The 23,789-nt window shown below is 49.1% G+C and overlaps 7 protein-coding genes across 7 annotated transcripts; 5 read left to right on the top strand and 2 right to left on the bottom strand.

Annotated features, from left to right (window-relative positions):
• Positions 1 to 284: 284 nt before the first annotated feature.
• On the top strand, positions 285 to 1,730 carry N7518_007680 (S-adenosylmethionine-dependent methyltransferase; the record flags this gene model as incomplete). The annotated part of the gene is made up of 4 exons (XM_057188607.1): positions 285 to 339; positions 398 to 559; positions 593 to 784; positions 1,021 to 1,730. 4 exons carry the CDS (start codon positions 285 to 287, stop codon positions 1,728 to 1,730), a joined length of 1,119 nt encoding a protein of 372 aa, XP_057040310.1.
• Positions 1,731 to 1,952: 222 nt separating this feature from the next.
• On the top strand, positions 1,953 to 2,441 carry N7518_007681 (uncharacterized protein; the record flags this gene model as incomplete). Its single annotated transcript, XM_057188608.1, has 3 exons — positions 1,953 to 2,072; positions 2,135 to 2,320; positions 2,373 to 2,441. The coding sequence occupies 3 exons, from the start codon at positions 1,953 to 1,955 to the stop codon at positions 2,439 to 2,441; spliced, it is 375 nt and encodes a 124-aa protein (XP_057040311.1).
• A 112-nt stretch (positions 2,442 to 2,553) lies between these two features.
• N7518_007682 (uncharacterized protein) lies at positions 2,554 to 4,018 on the bottom strand (the record flags this gene model as incomplete). The annotated part of the gene is made up of 3 exons (XM_057188609.1): positions 2,554 to 2,696; positions 2,735 to 3,584; positions 3,647 to 4,018. 3 exons carry the CDS (start codon positions 4,016 to 4,018, stop codon positions 2,554 to 2,556), a joined length of 1,365 nt encoding a protein of 454 aa, XP_057040312.1.
• A 3,332-nt stretch (positions 4,019 to 7,350) lies between these two features.
• N7518_007683 (Hsp70 family protein) lies at positions 7,351 to 9,717 on the bottom strand (the record flags this gene model as incomplete). The annotated part of the gene is made up of 5 exons (XM_057188610.1): positions 9,640 to 9,717; positions 9,456 to 9,576; positions 9,320 to 9,385; positions 8,469 to 9,204; positions 7,351 to 8,404 (listed from the first exon to the last, which is right to left on the bottom strand). Exons 1-5 carry the CDS (start codon positions 9,664 to 9,666, stop codon positions 7,351 to 7,353), a joined length of 2,004 nt encoding a protein of 667 aa, XP_057040313.1. The 5' UTR covers positions 9,667 to 9,717.
• A 1,127-nt stretch (positions 9,718 to 10,844) lies between these two features.
• Positions 10,845 to 13,321, top strand: N7518_007684 (uncharacterized protein; the record flags this gene model as incomplete). Its single annotated transcript, XM_057188611.1, has 5 exons — positions 10,845 to 10,867; positions 10,921 to 10,989; positions 11,051 to 11,521; positions 11,583 to 13,187; positions 13,237 to 13,321. 5 exons carry the CDS (start codon positions 10,845 to 10,847, stop codon positions 13,319 to 13,321), a joined length of 2,253 nt encoding a protein of 750 aa, XP_057040314.1.
• Positions 13,322 to 14,526: 1,205 nt separating this feature from the next.
• Positions 14,527 to 18,648, top strand: N7518_007685 (SKI complex RNA helicase subunit SKI2; the record flags this gene model as incomplete). Its single annotated transcript, XM_057188612.1, has 5 exons — positions 14,527 to 14,756; positions 14,810 to 17,321; positions 17,385 to 17,673; positions 17,731 to 17,918; positions 17,968 to 18,648. 5 exons carry the CDS (start codon positions 14,527 to 14,529, stop codon positions 18,646 to 18,648), a joined length of 3,900 nt encoding a protein of 1,299 aa, XP_057040315.1.
• Positions 18,649 to 19,159: 511 nt separating this feature from the next.
• Positions 19,160 to 22,721, top strand: N7518_007686 (putative nonsense-mediated mRNA decay protein (Nmd5); the record flags this gene model as incomplete). The annotated part of the gene is made up of 8 exons (XM_057188613.1): positions 19,160 to 19,249; positions 19,313 to 19,391; positions 19,460 to 19,920; positions 19,986 to 21,363; positions 21,416 to 21,547; positions 21,605 to 22,150; positions 22,204 to 22,500; positions 22,552 to 22,721. 8 exons carry the CDS (start codon positions 19,160 to 19,162, stop codon positions 22,719 to 22,721), a joined length of 3,153 nt encoding a protein of 1,050 aa, XP_057040316.1.
• Between the last annotated feature and the right edge of the window lie 1,068 nt (positions 22,722 to 23,789).

Here is a 23,789-nt window from a genome sequence, read left to right on the forward strand (position 1 = left end):
TTGTTATGGATAAGTCGAAATTGCATAAATAAGCGCTAAGTTACTATTCAGTCAGGTCCCGTTTCCCCTTTCTGTTGGGTTTCCCAACAATTCTTCACAAGTCATAGCTCTTATACGAAGTGTAGAAGCACTGGGATTGGCATAAATATTGTATTCTGGGAATATTTCGTGTCCAATGTCCAATTTATATGCCTTGGTCCCGTGATCCCTTAACGTGCAACCCAACCCATAAAAGTTCCATAAAAACATTAGAACATCCATATAACATCCATAGATATCATCTCATGGACCAACTCATCAACTTACTCGCCAATGAAGAGGTCATTGACGTGGATGAGGGTACGCCACCGAATACGATACCCCAAACCTACCCAGTCACTCACTAAACTTACTATAGAGTCATTTCTCCTCTTCGCGCAGGACATCCCCAGCAACAACCTGGGGATGCTCAATCCCCGTGCACCATCAGTAGAAATCTCCATCAATGATCATGAATACATAATTCATCAATCACCAGCATTACTCTCCTCCCATCGCGCGGGGGGAACTACAGGCGCCGGTAAGTACTAAGTACGGACTCCGGTACACCAAGACAGGAGCTCGCATGATCTACACCAGTTCTTCTATGATTTGTCCCCGGAATCCCCAGAGCCAGCAAACCCAAGCACGGACTACTCCGTACTCCGCAGGTCATTTACCCGAGTCCGATGCCCAGACCAGGCCGAGGGTCGAGGCGTCGAATTGTCCAATCCGATGATTGTCTGTGCCTCGGCTCTCGGGGAGGGTGACTGTCACACTATGTGCTTTTCTACCCCAAACACGAGGTTCATAGTGTAATTGTCACCTGCCCTGCTATGCCTTGGCCTCGACCCTTTTTTTTCCCTTGCTCAGACCTCGGGATACCTTGGCGACTTCCCGACTGATCCACAACCATCACGATTCACTATCATCCATCCCGAAATTAAACCAATACTAACCCTACAAACCCAGTCCTATGGAAAATCACCCCCCTATTCGCAGAATGGATAACCAACCCCTCAAACCCGCTCTGGACAACCGCCCTCCTCAGCCAGACCTCAACAGTAGCCGAACTCGGCACCGGCATCTCCGCACTAGTCGCGCTCGTACTAGCCCCCTCCGTGCGCCACTACATCGCCACAGACCAGGAATACGTGCGCAAGTTGTTCCGCACGAATCTCGACGCTAATGCGTCCGTCCCTGTCTCTAGCACCAACAACAGCAAAGCAAAAAGCAAGAGCAAGGGATCAAAATCAAAATCAAAACCAGGCTCGACCGCCAAACCTGTCACTAATATCTCCTTCACAACCCTGGACTGGGAGACCGACCAGGCCGCCTCACTGAAAGAATGTATGGATCTCGACGAGACTCACGGCGAGGAAGAAGAAGAAGGAGAGGAGGATAAAGGCTTCGACCTCCTGCTTTCCTGTGACTGCATCTACAACGAAGCACTCGTGGCGCCGTTCGTGCGCACCTGCGCGGAGATATGTCGACTCCGGCCGGCGTATGTGGCTGATTCTGGGGAACTGAGCTCGCGCCGCAGACCGACGGTTTGTATTATTGCGCAGCAGCAGCGGTCGCCGGATGTGTTTGAGACTTGGCTCAGGGAGGCGATGCGGGAGTTTCGGGTTTGGAGGTTGGGGGATGGTGTGCTTGGGGAGGGATTGAGGAGTGGGTCTGGATATTTGGTGCATTTGTTGTTGGTGAAATAGAAAAGTACAGCTGTAGATATATTAGAAGTACATATGGGTGGCTTTGTTCATACCTATCTTGGGTAGACATGATGTTTAGGTACTGTATAAAGCTAACTTAGGCTGAGGCTCTCCCATACTAAAATCAGATACAATATACAGATGGCCATAACTAGGCAGATTGTTCAGAGCAACGAATTCTAAACTTGAGGGGTTTTGAAGAGTACTCGGACTAACATGAATATGAGTCTGGATTTCAGACCTACCTCTGACACAGATGAGATCCACGAACTACTGAACATACCCCAGACCACCAATGAAGCTTGCGGGTGTTATCAACAGGTGCTTGATTTGTTTGTGCTTGTGAGTGTGTACTATATACATAGCAAGGAGTTACCGATATCTCGAGACAGTTTTATTTACAGCAGCAGAAGACCCGAACAGCACTCTCCAGTAGCCAATGCTCTCATAATCTCCTGATTTTGTACCCCCAGCGGCTGTGGATTCACGGCAAGTTCACAAGAGATGCATGGATAAACTCCGAAATGCTCAGTATGCAGTATGCAGTCAGCTATGAAGCATTACATGGTAATGCGCGCAGCGTCAAGCCAGTATGTTCAAATAAAATAGAAGACGCCAAAACCAACCCATATATAACGAAAGGGCATCGAGAAAAGACAGCGCGAAGCACCATCTAACCGACACAAGAAATACAAGAGCATGATGCAATAGATTATCATATCGACAGCGCTGATATTCGTAGACGCTCAAGAAATTATGTAGGTGTATGTATGTATTGCCGGCGGAAATCGACATTGAAGATAAACATTATTCCGCACACCGTCTAAGGCTCCGCATTTTCTTTTTCCGCCGGCGGCGAGAATTCGTACTTGCGCTTCGAGGGCACAGACGACTCGGTGGATGTAGGGGACGGACCCTGGATACCGGATTCTGACGGCGGAAGGGTCGCCAGCGCCTCTCTGGATTCTGTTTCGGGGGTGCGGTCGATGATGGACGAGATGGACTGCTTGGTTGATCCATTGGCTGCGTGCTTGGGGGTGTTGCCGCAGCGGGTTCGATGGGAGTGCCCTCTGCGTCGGGCATGAACCGATCTAGGACTTCGGTTTTGACTCGGTAGGAGCCCTCGCGCTCGAGCTCGCCTTCGGACTCCGAGTCCATATCCTCGTAGTGCTGGTCGCCGTCGGGGTCCAGGGGATTGGAGCCCAGGGGACTGCCTTCTGTTGAGGCCCGGTGGTTGTTCATGACTGGCGGGAGGGGAGCGTTCGGGTCGTAGACTACACCGCAGACTTCGAGGGCGCGGGATTGGCTGCCCAGAGTGCGGTCTTTGTGTTTCTTGGTGAGATGGCACATGAAGCCGTGGAGGGTGACGAAGTCTGATTTCCCGCAGCCGTGGATCGGGCAGGTGAGATATACTAAGCTTCCGTCGGAAGGTCTCTTCCACAACGCTCGCCCGGATGGGTCATGGGCGGCTGGTCGGCCGTGGCGTTCGCCCCATGCCTCTACATTTTTGATAGTGTACTTTTGCTTGCGACGGATGGAGCCAGCGCTGTGTATTTGTATTGAGTCGTGGGGAAGCATTGGGTGTTGATGCTGAGATGGTGGGGGAGGCGGGGGAGCTTGATGATGAGGTTGAGCATGCATATGGGGTGGCGGCATTGAGGGAGGCGGTGCCTGAGATGAAGGTGGAAGGGGTTCTTGACGGGGCTCGGGGGTGTTTGCTGCTTGAAGAATGCCAATGTTGTTGCTGCACTCGTCTCTGATAATCGGCGAGGTGGTGTAGGCCGGAGAGGCGGCGAGTCGCCCGCGGCATTGAGGCCCAGTCCCATGGACTCTCTCTTTAACTTTTTCCGTTGTCTTCGAAGGTCCTGTGAAGCTTTAGAATCTCAATTCACCAAATGGATTTCCCAATCGCTTACCTCTTCTTCTGCCTCGGCTCGCTCCGTCATTGACCGAAATTCCTCATCTTCATGCTTTCGCATTGCCAAGACGCGACTCCGGGTTGCATTCCGGACCATTTCCTCGTGCTCTAGATGCCGGAGTCGAGCTTCGATATGTTCCAAGGAAGCTGGACTGTGTATTGGTGGGATTCCTTGCGGATGATGTTCATGCATGGGCGGCGCGAAATGGCGGAAATGGTGGCTCTGCACCATCTGCTCCGGCGGCGGCATCTGGTGTGGAGGTGGATTTGGATTCATGGCAATGGGATGGTAGCGAGGGAGATGGTTGACGAGATGGCCGGGGATGCCACTATCGGGGCCAGAGTGATGCACCGGCGGTGCAGTGGTCATGGTTATGGATGGGGAGGTGCTAGAGGTGATACAGTCTGGAACCCTCCTGCACCAAAAGCTGAAGAGAGTATGAAGAAGTTCAAAGGAAGAGAAGTCGAAAAAGAAAAGAAAACAGGATGAGACAAGGATCGAAAGGGAAGACCCATCTCCGATCTATGGGTCGACGGTTTGGAAAGGATTGACATTCAGACCTTGAGCTAACTATACCGATAAAGTGGACATGGGAAAAATGGGAATAAAACAAAACAAAACAATAATATAATATATGTCAAATAATATAATAATAGAAAGTAAGAAGCGACTCCACTCGACCCTTCTGCACCCCCGTTATCTTGAAAATGCCCGTAACGGCGTAAGGGATCGACTCAGGGGAGGATTGTGATTGATCGGATAGATCATAGTGTTGAATAGGAGTATAGTAAATATAGTAAATAGGATAGTAATATAGTATGTATACCATACTGTATAGTATAAAATAAACAAAAGATTCATTTCCCACCAAATCCCATCCATGGAATTGGCACAACGCTAGCATGTAATCAAATCACAATCACCAAAGCCCTTGGATCAGAATGGAGACTATCATCGACCGGACCAATGATCGACATCGACCAAAATTGGAAGTCACTTGACATCTCCTTCAGGGGGAGCGTAAACATGACAAGTCTAAAAATTACTGCTGAGCGTCATTGGTCTAATATCTAGGGAATTGGGAATTGAGAATTCGGTCATTTCAGTAATTCAGGTTTTATGTTTTTCTCTTAGCTTTCCCCGGAGAAAATAGGCGTAACCTACCTTATTATAGTATGCGAGTTATGTATCGTAGACCCTAAAAGCTAAACTCGATAGTCAAAGCCTCGAATCAGAGCCTCCACGATTGAATTTTTCCTACTCCGTCCTTAATTCCGGAATGAACGGTCCAATCAGAAGCAACAGATCTACCCTGTTCTCATCCTGGCGATCATTATGTAACACAGGGGGAGAACTTGTTCCTGAGAAGTTCCATGGTAGCCATAGAAGCGGGAAGAATTACGGAGTTGGATATGGGATATCCTCACGTCTACATCTCCATTCGGTGTCCTCCACATATTATTGTCTAGCAATCTATTTAATTTCTTATGTGTCTTTTCTGTACTCCGTAATTAGAACATCCTACGATATAACATAAATATAACAAAATATTTAACAAATAGGATTGGAAATCAAGGAAAATCCACATATCTAGTTCTATCTTCTATTTCCTGATTATAGTTATGGGTCTCCAACAAACACCAGGGCTGAGCTTGTATGGAGTCCTACGGAGTAAAAGGAAACAAAAAAGGGAAACAAGAACCGTAGAACAAGAAAAAAAAAAAAAAACACAGCTTGTCAACCGAGTGGGGAAATGGAAATAATCATACGTACTAGGGGCACGCTAACGCAGATGGTCTCACACACAAGAAGTGATCGACGAATCGCCGAGGGGGAAGTTATGTGGGCGTTTGAAATTTTTCTAGTTGCGCCGAGATTTAATTTAAAATTTAAGAGTCATCTTACACTTTGCGATGGTGATCGGTGCTACGGAGTATAGACGGAGTACATACAATATCCAATATCCAATATTCGATATAGTATCGGTAGGAGCAGCTATTGTTGTATATACTTCCGAATCGAGGACAAAAGTACCCCCCTGTCTATTTCAAATGTCCTGCATTTCAATCCCCACAAAGCCTCTCATATAATTGTTCGGAGGATTAGAATGAGAAATTGAAATAATTATTTACAAACAGAGTCATTGGGAAAGACCCACTGTGGCAGCCCAACAAGTGTGTACAACGATGATTTGCTGCAGGGAAGCCTGCACTGCACGATTGCTTCGTTCTGTCACTCGAGTCCAGATTGGTCTAGTGGCAGGACGTTGCTTTTCTCGTATTGTTTCTCCTTTGTTGATGGATGTCAAGGGCAATTGTCAGAACTGCATGCATTGTTAAAGTTAAGGGAGGACAAGGGACACAATAGAAGCTTGCCGAAACCTACTTCTACTTACGGAGGGTACATGTATGTTGTATGTTATCGTAGCTATTATAGCCCCTGTCACATCCTTACAATCCTCGCCCCTCTCGATCGAGCTCCCATCATTCACTAGTGAATAAATCAGCCTTGATTCTCTGTGGATAATGCAAGGATGAGACACTATACCCCGTACAGACGATTGGTCTAACCAAATGGGCTGCCCTTGAAACCTAGTCCGATGGTCCCAAAGTGGAGATTAATAGATTGGTGCGATGGAACGCGATACAGTTTCTGGTGGCTGGTTCAACGTGTGCGCTCTGGCGGGACTAAGGGTCGAAACCCGTGCGCCAGCTGCGAGCTTCTGGCCTATCATCGTTGTCATCGCTCCAGATATTTGACTTTGCGGTGGACATGATCCTGGGAATCCAGTAGTCTGCTTCTTATTAAATGCGTTAAAGTGTATTTCGGACAATAATAGTCACTGCCATGTACATCGTAATAATCATGGTCAGCTTGGCCGTTGCTTTTATTGGTTGCTGCTTTGGTGGTTATATTTCCGAGGGTATATATCCATTATTCCGTGGGAAATACTCTTTTATCGTTTTTGTGGTAGCTGAAACATGGAGGAAAGATATTCAAAGATATCGTACTCCATAGTTACTCCGTAGTGTTGTCTTAATATAACGCTCATTATGTCATCTTTAACCAGATAAATCTGCGTACATGCAGAGTGCAGCATAGAGATTCTAGCAGTGTTGTTTGCCTGTGGTCAAGTACCTACATGCATATGTATGTTGAGTTGGAAACTAATAATAAGCCGGAAGCAACTCTGCATCCGCGAGCAAATGTCCCAACGGCGCGTGTCACTCGCAGATAGGTGAGAACTACGTCTGCACTGCACGTTGATAACATTGATGCAACTAGACCTACAGTTGGAAAATGATTGTGAAGCGAGAGGAGAATTGTCCGATTTCTATTGTCACATGCCCATGAAAACCAAAGCCTACCACATCCTTTTTTGTGGCCCCACTGCCGTAATGTCATTAGATACAATTGTAGACAACCCCGAGATGACCACCCCCAGGCGATAACCTGAACAGTGACACAAGGGCAGAAGAGAAAAGAATATAGGATCATACATGGGTGTGGTAGATTGAACACCGATACACCAGAAAACGCAAAGGGGTAAAAAGGGCCTTGAAAGTATGTGTACAGGTAGATGCGAGGAAGGAGATGCAAAAATCAGGGAGTCTCTGAACAAAAGGAAAAACATAAGGGAAGATAGAAAAATACAGGCACCATGTGCGGTTCAGGCGTGGCAATCATAGAGAGAAAAGCATTTACTGCTTGGTCTCACCCTGCTGCTCACCACCCTGCTGCTGCTGCTGCTGCTGCTCGTTGTTGGCCTTGTGCATCTTGTCGAACAGGGTCAAGCTGGCAGTCTGGAGGTCGTCGACCTTCTCCTTGAGCTCCTCAGCAGTGGTGGTGCTCTCGCCGGACTGGCTCTTGACAACGAACTCACGGAGAGTGGCGATCTTCTCCTTGATGGTATCGGCCTCAGCCTTGTCAAGACGGTCCTCGAAGTCCTTGAGGGCCTTCTCGGTATCGTTCAGGACGCTGTCGGCGCGGTTGGCGGCCTCAATGGCGGCCTTGCGCTCCTTATCAGTCTCGGCGTACTTCTCGGACTCCTCAACCATGGACTGGATCTCGGCGTCAGAAAGACCGGAGCCGGAGGCAATGGTGATGGACTGGTCCTTGTTAGTGGACTTATCCTTGGCGTTGACGTGGACAATGGAGTCAGCGTCAATGTCGAAGGTGACCTCGATTTGGGGGACACCGCGGTGAGCGGGGGGAATGCCAACAAGCTGGAAGTTGCCCAGCATCTTGTTGTCACGGACGAGCTCACGCTCACCCTGGTAGACCTTGATCTCGACAGCGGTCTGCATGTCAGCAGCGGTGGAGAAGGTCTGAGACTTCTTGGTGGGGATGGTAGTGTTGCGGTTGATCAGACGGGTGAAGACACCGCCGAGGGTCTCGATACCGAGGGAAAGAGGAGTGACATCGAGCAGGAGGACGTCAGTGACCTCACCAGCCAGGACGGCACCCTGGATAGCGGCACCGATGGCAACAGCCTCATCAGGGTTGACGGACTTGGAGGGCTCACGGCCGAATAGGGCCTTGACGGACTCAGTGACCTTGGGCATACGGGTCATACCACCGACCAGGATGATATCCTGAATGTCACCAGACTGGAGGTTGGCATCCTTCAGGGCCTTGCGGACGGGCTCAGTAGTACGGCTGATAAGGGGTTCGACCAGAGCCTCGAGCTGAGAACGGGTCAGCTTCTGGGTAATGTGCAAAGCACCGCTGGCGCCGGCAGTGATGAAAGGAAGACTGTGCGAAAAAATACTGATTAGTTACTGGCCTACTAAAATGTTCCAAAATTGGAAATGCTTACCTGATCTCAGTCTGGAGGGAAGAGGACAGCTCGATCTTGGCCTTCTCGGCGGCCTCACGGATACGCTGGATGGCCATACGGTCGCCGGTAAGGTCGACACCGGTCTCCTTCTTGAACTCGGCAACGATGTTGCGGACGAGGTGGATATCGAAATCCTCACCACCAAGGTGAGTGTCACCGTTGGTAGACTTGACCTCGAAGACACCCTTCTGGATCTCGAGGACGGAGATATCGAAGGTACCACCACCAAGATCGTAGACAGCGACAACACGGTCAGCCTCCTTCTCCATACCGTAGGCAAGGGCAGCAGCGGTAGGCTCGTTCACGACACGGAGAACGTTCAGGCCGGCAATCTGACCAGCATCCTTGGTAGCCTGACGCTGAGAGTCGTTGAAGTATGCGGGAACAGTAACAACGGCGTTCTTAACGGGCTTGCCGAGGTAGGCCTCGGCGGTCTCCTTCATCTTGTTAAGGACGAAGCCACCGACCTGGGAAGGAGAGTACTTCTGGCCACGGGCCTCAACCCAGGCGTCACCGTTGCTGTGCTGGACGATCTTGTAGGGAACCTCCTTAATGTCACGCTGAACCTCGACATCGGTGTACTTGCGACCAATCAGACGCTTGGTAGCGAACAGAGTGTTCTCGGGGTTGACAACGGCCTGACGCTTGGCGGCAATACCGACCAAGCGCTCACCATCCTGTGCAAAACCAACAACGGAAGGAGTAGTGCGAGCACCTGTTGAAGAGTTGAGTTAGTTGCTAATTCCATTTAAGCCCATCACACGGTGGATGCAAGTCTGAGTTCCGAAGCTCTGACCACTTGTCCGGAGTTGAAATTTCTTCTCACGTACCTTCAGCGTTCTCGATGATCTTAGGGGACTTGCCCTCCATAACAGCCACGGCAGAGTTGGTGGTACCTATAATTAAGAAAATAAAATGTTAGAATACTGTCGTCATTGATGATTTTCATCTCGCGCCAGTACTTACCAAGATCAATACCAATGACCTGGCCCTTTACCTTCTCCTCACCACCCTCTGTGGAGTTCCATCTCCGGAATGAGGCTGGGAGTCTGGAGGCAGGAGTGCGAGCGAAAGCAGCGCGCGGGAGCTGTGAGAGACTGAGTTAGTAACCTGTGACGCGCTGATTGTTCGGGAAGAAGGGCAAGCTTACTGCGCGAGTAATTGTGCGAGGAAGCATTGTGATGATAAATTAATTAATAAAAAGAGAAAAAGAGAAACTCCAGCGATTCAATCGTGAAGTATTAAAAGGACAGAAGATGCGATTGAAGAGATGAAGATAGAGAGATGGAATCGAAGAGAAAGGAAGAAGGAAATAGAAATTGCACGGAGACCTTCGGCCCGTCGAACTTGGTAGAATCACGGGATCGGACCAATCAGAGATGGCCTTGTTGTCGATGGCCTCCTAGGTAACCGAGCTCACCGCCTGGTGCCGTATATGCGGGTATACAATGACATAGGTGTATTGGATTGGGATAGGGATATAGGGATATTGGCATAGGATGTAGGGATATTAGGGTAGGGATATAGGGATGTATTGCGAGTAGAGCCTACGGAGCACATAGTAATCATGTATGCGGCATAATCTGCCTGATATCTCAAGTAGTAGTACGGAGTAGCGGCAGTTCAATGGCATCATTCCGCTGTGTGGCAAATATTGAAGAGCTCCGAGGAACTCCCGAGGTCCATATATACGGCCTGGTGCAAACACCATGCAAAATGGTCGCAATAAGCATTGCTTCCTCACAACACTTGCGACAATCGTGTATCTCCAGTAGCTGAACCAGTCATACTCTCAACGTGTCGTGTGACCTAGTCGGCAAACTCCGCTTCGTTGATTTGGCTGAACCTGAGACAAGATTGGAAATGGAGCTGAAAGTCCGCCTGGATCTAGATGGTCAATGACAATTCATGTACTCCGTACTTTGGGGGGAAACAATGCCTGGCCCAGATCGTTCGGACTGGGGGCAACATGTATATGTTATGCACTATACACCATGGAGTATATAGGATCTTTAAAGTAAGCAAAAAGATATAAACAGTGTAATGCATCATCATGAATGGTCAAGGCCGGTTTCGGGGTGACAATCAAACCGCATTCGTTGGAATTTGCGGTTCCCCGGCTTTTTGTCCCAGTCCCAAGTATTACGTCATCCAATGAAAGCACCGGGCAGTTTGACACTGAACACTGCAGAGCACAGACTATCCAAAAGGAAATTTATCTAAGAAGAAACAAAACAAGGTGTCCGCTGCCTAAATAACTGTCAAGTTGACATACTCCAACGGGGGGCCCCGTTTCTCTTGTCTTCCTAACTTCCCCGCTCAAACAATGTTATCTCTGGCTTAGCTCTATCCACCATGACCTCGGATTCTACGCTGCTGTAAGGGCCTGGTGCATCTCACTACCGGAATAATTCTAACGTGGCTGTCTTAGACATCGCCCAACCGAGGCTCTCATCCTTCCGACCAAGCGACGCTTCTTCCCGTTCAAGATCCCCAACTTGTTCGTTGATCAACCCGCTTATCTTCCGTGCGCAGCCTAACCTAAGAGAGCTCTGTTTTAGTCACACACAGCTTCGCAACTACATTAGTACTGCTGATCCCGATCGCATTTATGTCGTCGTCGAGAGAATCGTCTATTCAATACACATATCGGCACAAAAGCGCGAGAGTGTAGCGGTACTCCCATTTGAGCCGCGCTGTCTGGTTGCCGGGTACGGTTGGATAGTAGTGGGGGGCCCGGAAAATGGCGAATGTGCTTTCATTCGCATCGGTGATCGCGGAATGCAGGTCCATGGCGATATACCCTTCCACGCCGATGTAGATAGTGCGCTCCCACTCGATCTCGATCCACCGTCAAGCATAGCTCCGGGCGATTTCAATGGCGAATCTGCTTCAACCCGCTATCGAAGCAGCCGATTATCCCCCGAAGTAGAGCTCCACGGGTTCGGTGGGAGCATTGTCAATTCAGTGACCATCCATCGTTTCTATGGTGGCAGTGAGGACTTGGCGGATGAAGATATCGTGGTTCTGAGGTGGGCGCTGGTCGGAAAGTTGGGTTGTGGTTTCGTTGATCATGCTAACTCAGATGAATAGCAATAATGATCGAACAGTCACGGTGTATTCGTTGACTCGCGCGAAAGTCTTGACGGTCCTTCATCATCCGACTTGTATGAACTATGCGACAATCTCCCCGGACTCTAAACTGCTCACGGCAGTAGGGGATGAGAACCACGCCTACTTTTATGAAATCACTCGTGATTTGGAATCTTCTGGGACAACTGAATCTGGAAAGAAGCTCACCGGGTGGGAATGGGAACTTATCAATCGCCTGGAGATGAACATTGGCCTGCGGGCGGATGATGCGTGCTGCTTCACCGTCGCTTTCTCCCCGTCAAGTCGCTTGTGTGCCATCGGATCTCAATCTGGAATCATCACGATTATCGACGTCGAGTCCATCTACAAGAACTTTGGCGACTCTGAAGACGACTCTGCTATTCTTTGTCAATTCCCGGCATCAAGATCATGCACCGAGGGCGGTGCCGTTCGTTGCATGGCCTTTTCGCCCGAGCCATGGGACCTTCTTGTATGGCTGGAGGGTCACGGTAGAGCCGGTGTGGCCGACGTTCGCCAACATTTTATGCGCAGACAAATCCTCCATCTAGATTCTAATGATCCAAAATTGCAGGAAGTGTACACGGACTTTTCGACAGAGAACCTCGAACGACACCCGCTAGGAGACGATATTCTGGAGACTCCACCACGAGTGAGACTCGAGAACGAAGATTTTCCGATTGAACGGAATGGAGAGCAAACGGAGCGTTCGTCTCTGCGGGAGTCTTTGATTCAAGATCTTAGTGAGAGAGAAAGGCTGATTATGGAGTTTTTGAACACGGCACGCTGGACATCGCGGCTGGAAGAAGGACTTACTGAACGACTAGAGCGCCCGGCTAGGGCAGGCCTTCCACCTCAACTAGTGGCTCGGCCGCAAAATCACGGTTCCACAGATGGTACCGCTCGCATCCATCGTCCTACTTCGCCCTTGCATCGCTATGATTCTTCTGATGTCTCCCGAGATAGCCATTTGGGCCGCACTGTATCCAATCCAAGACACCAGAGCTCGGTGGTGGTATCTCAAGGAAGTCGTCGACCTTCGGAAGCATCGTCCTCTCACCATGATCGCCAATCAGACATCACCCTCAGTTATTCCACCTCGCATTCAGCGCTTACACCCCTCAGATCAGAAATGGTCTCTCGGGGTAGTGCCAATCCTGAAACGGCCAACAACGAAACTAGCATTCCAGCTGAAGCGACTGGATCTTCTAATCCAAGTCTAGATACGAATGGCTTGAACCACCGACCCCAGCGATCAAGCTCCATTCCCCGGCGCATCGAACGACCACAAACTGGAGCAGAAAGAAGATATGATACTTCACGTCTCACCACATATGAGATTCGTGCCAATGTCGCTGCTGAGCGACTTCGGCGCCAGCGCCAGATTGCTAATGAGGTACACAACCGCTCCTTTGAAAGGGAACAACGGCATCGCCAACAGCTTCTCGGATTTGAACAGACACATTCTCCCCGCTGGATCAGAAACATTATCAATGACCTCCCTGATCGAAATTCAATGCATGGCTGCGGCGCCGAGGAGCCAGATTCTACCGCTGGAGTTGGCTGGGGCGCTGATGGACGCACATTGTGAGTGTGCAATGCAGCAAGCTTGCGGGCTTAAACTAATTTTTTTCAGGTACATCGCAACACTGGAGGGAGTTTTTGAATTCTCACTGAACATTCATGATCGGAAAACATTCCCTAAATTCTCTTGCCGTTAAATTTCCATGCCTGGCGTTACTGGGAATTATTTATCTAACATCATCAAGTCTCATTTACTTTTCTGTCATTTTCATTTTCTTTTCTTTCTTTTCTTCTGATCATGATCATGCAGATTTCACAAAGGTCCGGAATCTCTCCGAACGACGGATCTACTGCTAAACAAGGATGATCTACGGTCTTCACTTCAACAAAGGGATTCATTGCCCTCCTTGTCAGGACTCATTCTTGTCGTGCTAATCCTTTTCTCATATGGAATCGTTCTCACACTACATACCCTTCTGGCGCTTAGGGGCGTACATCATTTCATCTCTATCCCTTTTATCTGTTGCATCTTTCATTCACAATTCTTCGTATGACTGATTGAAGTACAAAAAGTTAAATATATATTGATACTTTCTGCCAATACAATCTTGTCCAAATTGAAAGATAAGGCCATTTCTTCCGGCTACGTCCGGATGCCAACCCAAAACTCGCCCATGAAAATGAGCTTTGATCGCCGTTCTCGAAAAATATAGCTGTATGCTGTTCTTAAAAATGTCAACAAATACCTCATTACGTGCTTCCTCAGAATGAGTCGAAAAATAGGAGAGTTGGAGTTAGGACTAACTAGTTAACTATAACAATGGAATCAGTATTATAAGTAAATTGCTTTTTGTCTTCACCCTGTAGTCTTCTCTTTGCCTGACTGAAGGCTGCTAGTTGTCTTGATCAATGAAGTTACAGCGGCCCGCGGCCCAAAACGAAACTTGACACGAGCATAGCCATTGCTGCATCGTATGATCCGACATATAACGCCCGTAATATCATCTTCGGCTAAATAGATCAGATTATTTCAAGGCAGAGGCCGCATGGCGGCCAATTATTAGTAGTAGTACACATAGCCCTAAATGCGATAACCCCACACCTGGGCATCGACGTCATGGATACTGCCGGACTATACCGCCTTTGGTGTCTCTCAGCGAGGTTTACCCCAAGTAGCCTATTGCTACATAATGTTGCCTGAAGGCACTTCGAAATACTCTATCGCACTCACCGGCATAATCAATTTCATTCTTTAAATTTGTTCTTTTTACGTCGGATAACAATTCCTCCCGTGTTTGCGCCAGAACTTGAAATCCATACACATATCGGTGTGGGGTTCGGCTACTGCCGAGTCAAACATCGACATAATTTTACTGATCTCTCCGATACATTGCCTAACACCATGGCCGACTCGCTCGATTCCACAATGAAGGAGCTAGACCTAGAAGGCAGACACTTCGATCCCGCGACCTTCGATGCTCGTCTCGCAGACGAAGAGGATGGCAAGATTGAGAACTTCCAAGCTCGGAAGCAAGCCCCTCAGAGTGCGCAAGAGTTGCTAACAGAGCTCGAAAATGAGTTTCTGACCCCATCGGACCAATTCAGCACTAAATGGTTGAACTCTCTCCAAAAGTAAGTAAGTATCTTGGTTTCATTCGCGGGGCAGCTTTTAACGGCTTTGGCAGACGATGGGACGTTTCGACAGACTATGCAGACCTTTTTGAACTCGCGCCAACACAAACACGGACAGTAACGCGATTTACACGAGAGGGACTGGAAGGACGCGTCACTGGATATCAAGAAGTCACGGTTCCTGCTGCAAGCGCAACGGCCAAGAATTCCACCTCGCTTCTCCGCCGACCTGCTGGCCGTGCCGACTTTGTCAGAGGTGCCGCAGGTTTCTTTCCGTTCGCACCCGGAGGCTTGGACGCTATCGAGGCCTTGGCAGCAATGGAGGCCGATTCTCAGGTCACAGAACAATCGACCAAGGGGAAACAATCTGGACTCGATCGCATCATCAACTTTGGCACCGAGGGAGGTCTTCTGACAACACCCCCCGGCTTCGATAACGGTATCGATTTCGATGAAGCAAAATCTAAAGCCGCCACCGAAGGTGCCCAAGAAGTCGAAACCGCCCTTCTTCAAGAGGAAAGTGACCTGAAGGTGGATCAACCCGAGGAATCTGCGGATGTCGATATAGGAGCAAAGGTCGAGCTTGATGATATCAGCGACGACGAAGATGAAGAAGATATTGACGCTTTGCTACCAGTTGAGTTCCCGGCGTTGGAGCCGCGTAGCCAGTTGCTTGCAGGTGTCAAGCAAAAAGGTAGAGAATGGGCCCACGTTGTCGATGTCAACAAGGATATTCCCAACTTCAATGAGTTGGTTCCAGATATGGCCAGAGAGTGGCCATTCGAGCTCGACACTTTCCAAAAGGAGGCTGTTTACCACCTCGAAAATGGCGATTCGGTGTTTGTTGCAGCCCATACCTCGGCAGGCAAGACAGTTGTGGCTGAATATGCAATCGCCTTGGCTGCCAAACATATGACCAAAGCAATCTATACTTCTCCCATCAAAGCGCTGAGCAACCAGAAATACCGTGATTTCAGAACCGAATTCGACGATGTCGGCATTCTGACTGGCGATGTTCAAATCAATCCGGAAGCCAGCTGTCTCATTATGACCACTGAGATCTTGAGAAGTATGCTGTACCGAGGTGCTGATCTCATCCGGGACGTTGAATTCGTCATTTTTGATGAGGTGCATTATGTGAACGACCTCGAACGAGGAGTGGTATGGGAAGAAGTCATCATTATGCTTCCCGAGCATGTCACGTTGATTCTTCTCTCTGCCACTGTTCCCAATACTCGGGAGTTTGCATCCTGGGTGGGCCGTACAAAGAAGAAGGACATTTATGTAATTTCAACCCATAAGCGACCTGTCCCGCTGGAGCACTATCTCTGGGCCGGGAAGAGCAAGCACAAGATCGTCGACTCCAACAAAAGATTCCTTGAGAGTGGCTGGAAGGAAGCGGATGATATCCTATCCGGCAAAGATAAGGCCAAAGCTAAGAAGGAGGCTGAAGCTCAGGCACAGTCGGCGCAAGCTAGAGCACCAGCTCCCCAGGGCCGAGGCCGCGGTCAGCCAGCGAATAACAGAGGCGGCCGCGGCGGCCCACAGCGTGGAGGTCCGCAACGAGGTCGAGGACAGAGCGGTGGACAGTACTCCAACCGAGGCACGGGTAACATCGCTCGTACAGGCCGTGGTGGTGGTCGTACAAGTGCGGCCCAGGACAAAAACACTTGGGTGCATCTTGTTTCGCATCTTCGCAAAGAAGACTTGCTGCCGGGATGTGTCTTCGTTTTCTCTAAGAAACGATGCGAGGAGAACGCAGATTCACTTTCAAACCAAGACTTCAGCAATGCCAACGAGAAGAGTTTGACACACATGTTCATTGAAAAGTCACTCACTCGATTGAAGCCCGAGGACCGTACGCTGCCGCAAATCCTTCGCCTGCGCGAGCTATTAAGCAGAGGCATTGCTGTACACCATGGTGGTCTCCTGCCCATCATGAAGGAAGTTGTTGAGATTCTCTTCGCTAGGTCTCTGGTCAAGGTTCTGTTCGCCACAGAGACCTTCGCGATGGGCTTGAATCTTCCCACCCGAACTGTGGTATTCTCCGGCTTCCGCAAGCACGACGGCAAAAGCTTCCGTGATCTCCTGCCCGGCGAATATACGCAAATGGCTGGACGTGCTGGTCGTAGAGGTCTTGACACGGTGGGATATGTTATCGTGACAAACAGTGGAAAAGACGAGGCCCCATCTGCTGCCTCGTTGAAACAGATGATTCTTGGAGACCCGACAAAGCTCAGATCTCAATTCCGACTCACATACAACATGATATTGAATCTGTTGCGTGTGGAAGCCCTGAAGATCGAGGAAATGATCAAGCGGAGTTTCAGTGAAAACGCAACACAAGCTCTCTTACCAGAACACGAGAAGCAAGTCCAGGTATCTGAGGCCAGTCTTGCGAAAATCAAACGGGCACCATGTGAGATCTGTGATTTGGATCTATTGACCTGCCATAACGCCGCCATGGAGTATCGAAAGCTCACAGCTGAGTTCCACACCGAACTGCTATCATCGCCTGTCGGCAAACGTCTTTTCACGGTGAAGAGGTTGGTTGTGTACCGCAAGGTGAGTGCTCGTGTTCTGTTGCGATATAATACATATTTGGTTAAAAGCTAACGTTAAACACAGGACGGACTCCGTACTGCTGGTGTTATTACGCGCGACGGAGTTTCTCCCGGAGTCATTGGGGCCGTGCCCTGTATTCAAGTACTTGAGATTGGAACCTTGAGTAGCAAGCGGCACCCCACTGACATTCTTCCATTCTTACCTTTATTCAGACCCTACTTCCAACCACTCCCCAATCGTGTAGATGACATGAGCCTTCGAGTGTGCAAGATTCCGTTATCCGATCTCGAGTGCGTGACAAACACCCAGGTTAAGATCACAAAACCAATGTGGTATCTGAATATTAAGAAGGGTAAGTTCATACTGTCTTCTTGAACATATGGTTACGAAAATACTAATTCAGAAATAGAGTCTATGAAGTGGGCAGAAACAGAACTATGCCAGTTCACCAGCTCTTGGATCGATACGGCCTGGGACGAAATCGACTGGCAACGTATCAAAGAAATGGAAATCCGCGATATCCTCGACAAACGACAAGTTCAGGCAGAGATTGCCCAGTCATGCCACTGTCTACAATGTCCTGATTTCGTAAACCATGTGAGTATTTCATTCCTATTGATCTGAACCCCATACTAATGCCATATAGTTCGAAATGCAACACGACGAGTGGCAAGTTAAAGAAAACATCTCGGAGTTGAAGCAACTGATGTCCGACCAAAACCTCCAACTACTTCCGGATTATGAGCAGCGCATTCACGTACTGAGGGAGCTCGGCTTTGTTGACGAACAATCTCGTGTACAACTGAAGGGCAAGGTGGCATGCGAAATTCACTCCGCCGACGAGTTGGTCTTAACCGAATTGGTTCTCGAGAACGTTCTTGCTGAATACGAGCCGGAGGAGATTGTTGCACTCCTCTCTGCATTTGTGTTCCAGGAAAAGACAGACAGCACTCCCACCCTCACTCCACGTCTGGAGAAGGGCCAGAAGGAGATCATTCGTATCGCCGAGAAAGTGAATGATTTCCAGATTCTGCACCAGGTCATTCAGTCTAGTGAAGATTCCAACGACTTCGCTAGTAAGCCACGCTTCGGTCTCGCTGAAGTTGTTTATGAGTGGGCCAAGGGAATGTCTTTCAATCGCATCACTGACCTCACGGACGTAATGGAGGGTACTATTGTTCGGGTGATCACCCGACTGGACGAGACTTGTCGCGAAGTGAAGAATGCGGCCAAACTGGTCGGAGACCCAACACTTTACACTAAGATGCAGCAAGCTCAGGAGTTGATCAAGCGCGATGTCATCTTCGCGGCCTCTCTTTACATGTGAAGATACCCAATCCTTAGGGGGTATACGCCTGCGGCCCTATTGGGTAGTCATGAACCTCTCCTCCACTGATGGATTCCGCAATGTATGTAATCAAGATGAAGGAATGAATACGAAACTATCAAACTCTATATGAATCAATAATCAACCCCTGTAATGTTTTAGAGAGAGCAATAAATCAACCCTCAGTGTTTATCCAAGCTCACAATAGCCCACATCTAGGTAGTTCATAGTTCTTACAAAATCCGTGTGTGCGGCCTCTGATTAGCTGCGGGGCGACCGCCTCCCGAGAGTCGGGAAAATCGAAAAAAAATCCCCCTCCTCTTGAAGAACAACATCTTCTCTCACCTTGTCTTCAAGATCCAGACCGATCTCTTCAAGGACATTCACGTCCTTACAATTCTTGACTTTTTTTCCTCGCCCGTCTTCCATTAGCGCCGGTCCGCGTCTCCCCCCGGGGTTCTCAGTGTATTTGGAGATTTTTGACTTTCTGGTGTTGGGGGATTGTTGCGCGATGGATGTCACAGCCCTCCGAGATCGTGTTCAGTCTACTCTAGACGCGAATGCGGATATACGCCGGCAAGCGGAGCTTGATTTGAAATATGTACGTGCTGGATCGACTGGCGGGGCACCGGACGTCAGACTCACACGTGGTTGATATATCTAGGCCGAGACACAACCCGGATTTATCAATGGACTCTTGGATATCTTGCAAGGCGAGCAGAACAATGCAGTCCAGCTCTCTGGTATGTTTGGTGTCTATATTAGTTGGCGAAGGAAGTGCTGTCCCTTGCTGACCCGTTCGTTCTTATAGCTGGTGTTTACCTGAAGAACCGTATTACCCGTGGGTGGGCCCCCGTCGAAGATAGCCCGCAGCGTACGCCGATTCCCGAAATCGAGAAGCCCAGTTTCAGGGAGAGACTTATCCCTGCTCTGGCCTCGACTCCTCCTAACGTCCGCAATCAACTGGTTCCCCTCCTGCAGAAGATTCTCCAAAACGACTTCCCCGAGCAGTGGCCGGGTTTTTTGGATCTTACTCTGCAGCTTCTCAGCACCAATGATGCGAGTACGGTCTATGCGGGTCTGCAGTGTCTTTTGGCAGTCTGCCGGGTTTACAGGTTTAAGGCTGGCGAGAAGAGAGAGGAGTTTGATAAGATCGTGGAGCTGTCATTCCCACAGCTTCTCAGCATCGGATCGAAGCTTGTTGATGAGGAAAGTCTGGAGGCTGCGGAGATGCTTCGTATTGTAGTGAAGGCTTTCAAGCACGCAATTTATGTCAGTTACCCTGATTCTAGTCTGCGCGGTGCTAGGTTATTTATACTGACTGATTGCGATTTTAGTTCGAGCTTTCTCCATGCCTACAGACCCACCAAGCGACTGTGGACTGGTGTACACTATTCTTGCGCATTGTCTCGAAGACACCCCCTGCCAGCTCAATGGCAGATTCGAAGGAGGAGAGGGAGATGAACCACTGGTGGAAGTGCAAGAAGTGGTCATATGCCAACTTGAACCGCCTATTCATCAGATATGGCAACCCTACCACGATCACGAAATCCTCTACCCCTGACTACACACCGTATGCCAAGACCTTTATCAGCACTTTCGCCCCCGAAATTCTCAAGGGATACCTGACGGAGATTGACAAGTGGGTGTCCAAGACACAATGGCTCAGCAACTCCGCACTTTCGTATACTTTGGTCTTTATGGAGGAGTGTGTCAAGCCAAAGGCCATGTGGGACCACTTGAAGCCGCACATGGATAACCTGATTGCCCACTTCGTTTTCCCTATCTTGTGCCAATCCGACGAGGATATTGAGCTTTTCGAAGATGACCCATCTGAGTATCTCCACCGCAAGTTGAACTTTTATGAGGAGGTTTCCGCTCCTGATGTTGCCGCCACAAACTTCTTGGTTTCCCTCACCAAGAACCGCAAAAAGCAGACCTTCTCAATTCTTACATTCGTGAACAGTGTTGTTAGCAAATATGAGTCTGCGCCGGATGATCAGAAGCAGCCCAGGGAGAAGGAGGGCGCTTTGAGAATGATTGGCTCGCTTGCCTCCGTTATCCTGGGCAAGAAGAGCCCGATTGCTGACCAGGTCGAATACTTCTTCGTCCGTCATGTTTTCCCCGAATTCCGCAGTCCCCATGGCTTCCTCCGTGCTCGTGCTTGCGACACCCTGGAGAAGTTCGAGCAGCTCGACTTCAAGGACCCTAACAACCTCATGGTTATCTACCGAAACATCCTGGAGTCCATGACCGATTCCGAACTTCCGGTGCGAGTTGAGGCCGCCCTTGCTCTGCAGCCCCTTATCCGTCACGATGTCATCCGTACCTCGATGCAGCAGAACATTCCCCAGATTATGCAGCAGCTTCTCAAGTTGGCCAATGAGGTCGACGTGGATGCTCTAGCCAACGTCATGGAGGACTTTGTTGAGGTATTCTCTGCCGAGCTTACTCCCTTCGCTGTGGCGCTGAGCGAGCAGCTCCGCGATACTTACATGCGTATTGTTGGTGAGCTCCTGGAGCGCAATGCCTCCAAGGGTGGTGACGAAGATGGCTACGGCGATTTCTTGGACGACAAGAGCATAACCGCTCTGGGTGTGTTACAGACCATCGGCACCCTCATTCTCACACTCGAGAGCACCCCTGACGTGCTTTTGCACCTCGAGACTATCTTGATGCCCGTCATCAGCATTACCCTGGAGAACAAGCTTTATGGTAAGTTTGTCAATATATCAAGCGTATGCGCAGCTCTAACTGGCTATTTTAGATCTCTACAACGAAATTTTCGAGATCATTGACAGCTGCACATTCGCATCCAAGACTATTTCCCCATCTATGTGGCAAGCTTTCGAGCTGATTCACAAGACCTTCAAGGCTGGTGCTGAGCTGTATCTCGAAGGTAAAGTTCACATAAATTCACGCGGTTTTGATGTTTTATTAACTTTTCTGCGTACAGACATGCTTCCCGCCCTTGACAACTATGTCGCTTATGGCTCCGATATGCTAGTTCAGAACCCAGCTTACTTGGACGCTATGGTTGGTATGGTGCAGGACATCTTTTCTGACGAACAGGTTGGTGGCGTTGACCGCATCTGCGGATGCAAGCTTGCTGAGACCCTGATGCTCAACCTTCGGGGTCACATTGACCAGTACATCCCCATGTTCATTGAGATGGCTATGCGGGTTATCGATGCTGGCGAGGCAAGCACCAAGTCGTACCGCATCCACTTGATGGAGATGGTCATTAACGCCATTTACTACAACCCAGCTCTTAGTCTGCAGGTTATGGAGTCTAAGGGCTGGACAAACAAATTCTTCAGCACTTGGTTCGCTAACATTGACAACTTCAGACGTGTACACGACAAGAAGCTGTCAATTGCCGCAATCAGCTCACTGCTTACTCTGAAGGCTACCGATGTTCCGGTCAGTGTCCAGCAGGGATGGCCAAGACTGTTGCAGGGTGTGACAAGACTCTTCCAGACCCTGCCTGCTGCTCTCAAGCGTATGTTCCCCAAGTATCCCGTCGTGTTCCCCCAAGGCTAAGAATTTATTCAGAACGTGAGGATGCTACCAAGGAGTCCGACTTCACCCTCGATGACGAGGATGACGAAGACGACGAAGACAATGACTGGGATGGAGATGTTGAATGGGACGAAAACGAGGTTGAAGCAGCTCTTGAAGAGGGCGATGTTCACGACGAGAGTGCTGCTTATCTCGACTTCCTCAACCAGGAAGCTCAAAAGTTCGGCTCCTACACCGATGATGACGATGATGACATGGACGAGGAAAGCCTTCTAGAGACCCCTCTGGACAAGTTGGAGCCATATGGCATGTTCAAGCATGTCCTGCTGAGTAAGTGACATATAAGAGAGTATCCTATCACCCGCTAACCTTCGATTTCAGGCCTCCAACAAGAACAGCCCCAGCTCTACGAGAGTCTGACCAAGGTTCTTGGTCCCGAAGAGCAGCAGGTCATACAAGGCGTCTTCCACGAAGCCGACGCCAAGGCCATGGTCGCCGCCGCCAACGCAGAAGCCGCTGCCGCAGCGGGCATGCAGGCCAACGGCAACTAAGAGACTATAACCGAGATGGATTGAGAAAAACAAAAAAGGATTCGAATTTCCAATGCCTCGGACGATTTTTCTTTCCTCCTTCCACATTTTCCTCACGAGACCATATGCCCATTTCATGTCTTTCCCGCTTCTTTAGATCATGTCCCGTCTGCTCTGTATCTCCGTGTTTCTTTCCTCACGTCTTTTTCATGTGATGCTCTCGCTGATGTACTCTTAAAAGTCCTACCTGTGGACATTCTGCTCGAGGGTATTCCCCCTCTTCCCCTTTCTAATCCTCTTCGATGCACAGATTCCCCTGAAGACACCCTTGTTTCCTCATGATATAGTACATCAGCCATGCTACGAATGATGGATTCCAGCTCTGGAACCTGTAGTGCCGTCGAAACCAGCCACATAGTGGACTCGGAACTGAATCCAGATTGTTATAAGAGTATTCTAAGGTTACTCGTGTAGGAGTATGGAAGGAAAAAGGTGAGGTCAAAACAAAGATCGTGACAAATGACGTCATGCCTCAGGAGCATCATCCATATCCATATTGTCGGTGGGTATCCTCGAGGCATTATCGGATTTCGACGTCGTCGCGCACGGTTCTCTCTTGAAGTCAACGTGGATGTATTCATGTTACAAACCAAGTTCTAGAGCCACGAGATGAAAGAACGCTTAAAGAAGTGATAGTTCTATAAAGCAAAGAAGTCAGAAGGAGCCTATAGTAAGGATTTAAGGCAGCACAGACTACTATAACTAGCAATGAGGATTCTTATACACCGTTAAAAAGTTGTAAGATCGTCCTATGGTAGTTGTATGTTGTAGGCCTTGTTCCAAGTGCTAAAGGCCTGCTCAACGTCATCATGATGACCCCCAATGACCGGTTTAGTTGGTAACGTCAGTTGATTTCCAGGATAAAATAAAAGAAGCACTATTCCTTAGATCCTATCGTTCAAACACACATACTCAACATCACCCATCATAAGCCTACATCGATTGAAGGTCAGTACTGTCAAGATCGCCATATCTCATGAACTCCATTTCCGTTCTTCGATTAAGAAACTCACACTTATGCCTCTCTTT

The sequence above is a fragment of the Penicillium psychrosexuale genome (genome assembly GCF_028828465.1).
Source record: "Penicillium psychrosexuale strain IBT 29551 chromosome Unknown utg000004l, whole genome shotgun sequence".
Taxonomy (NCBI): Eukaryota; Fungi; Ascomycota; class Eurotiomycetes; order Eurotiales; family Aspergillaceae; genus Penicillium; species Penicillium psychrosexuale.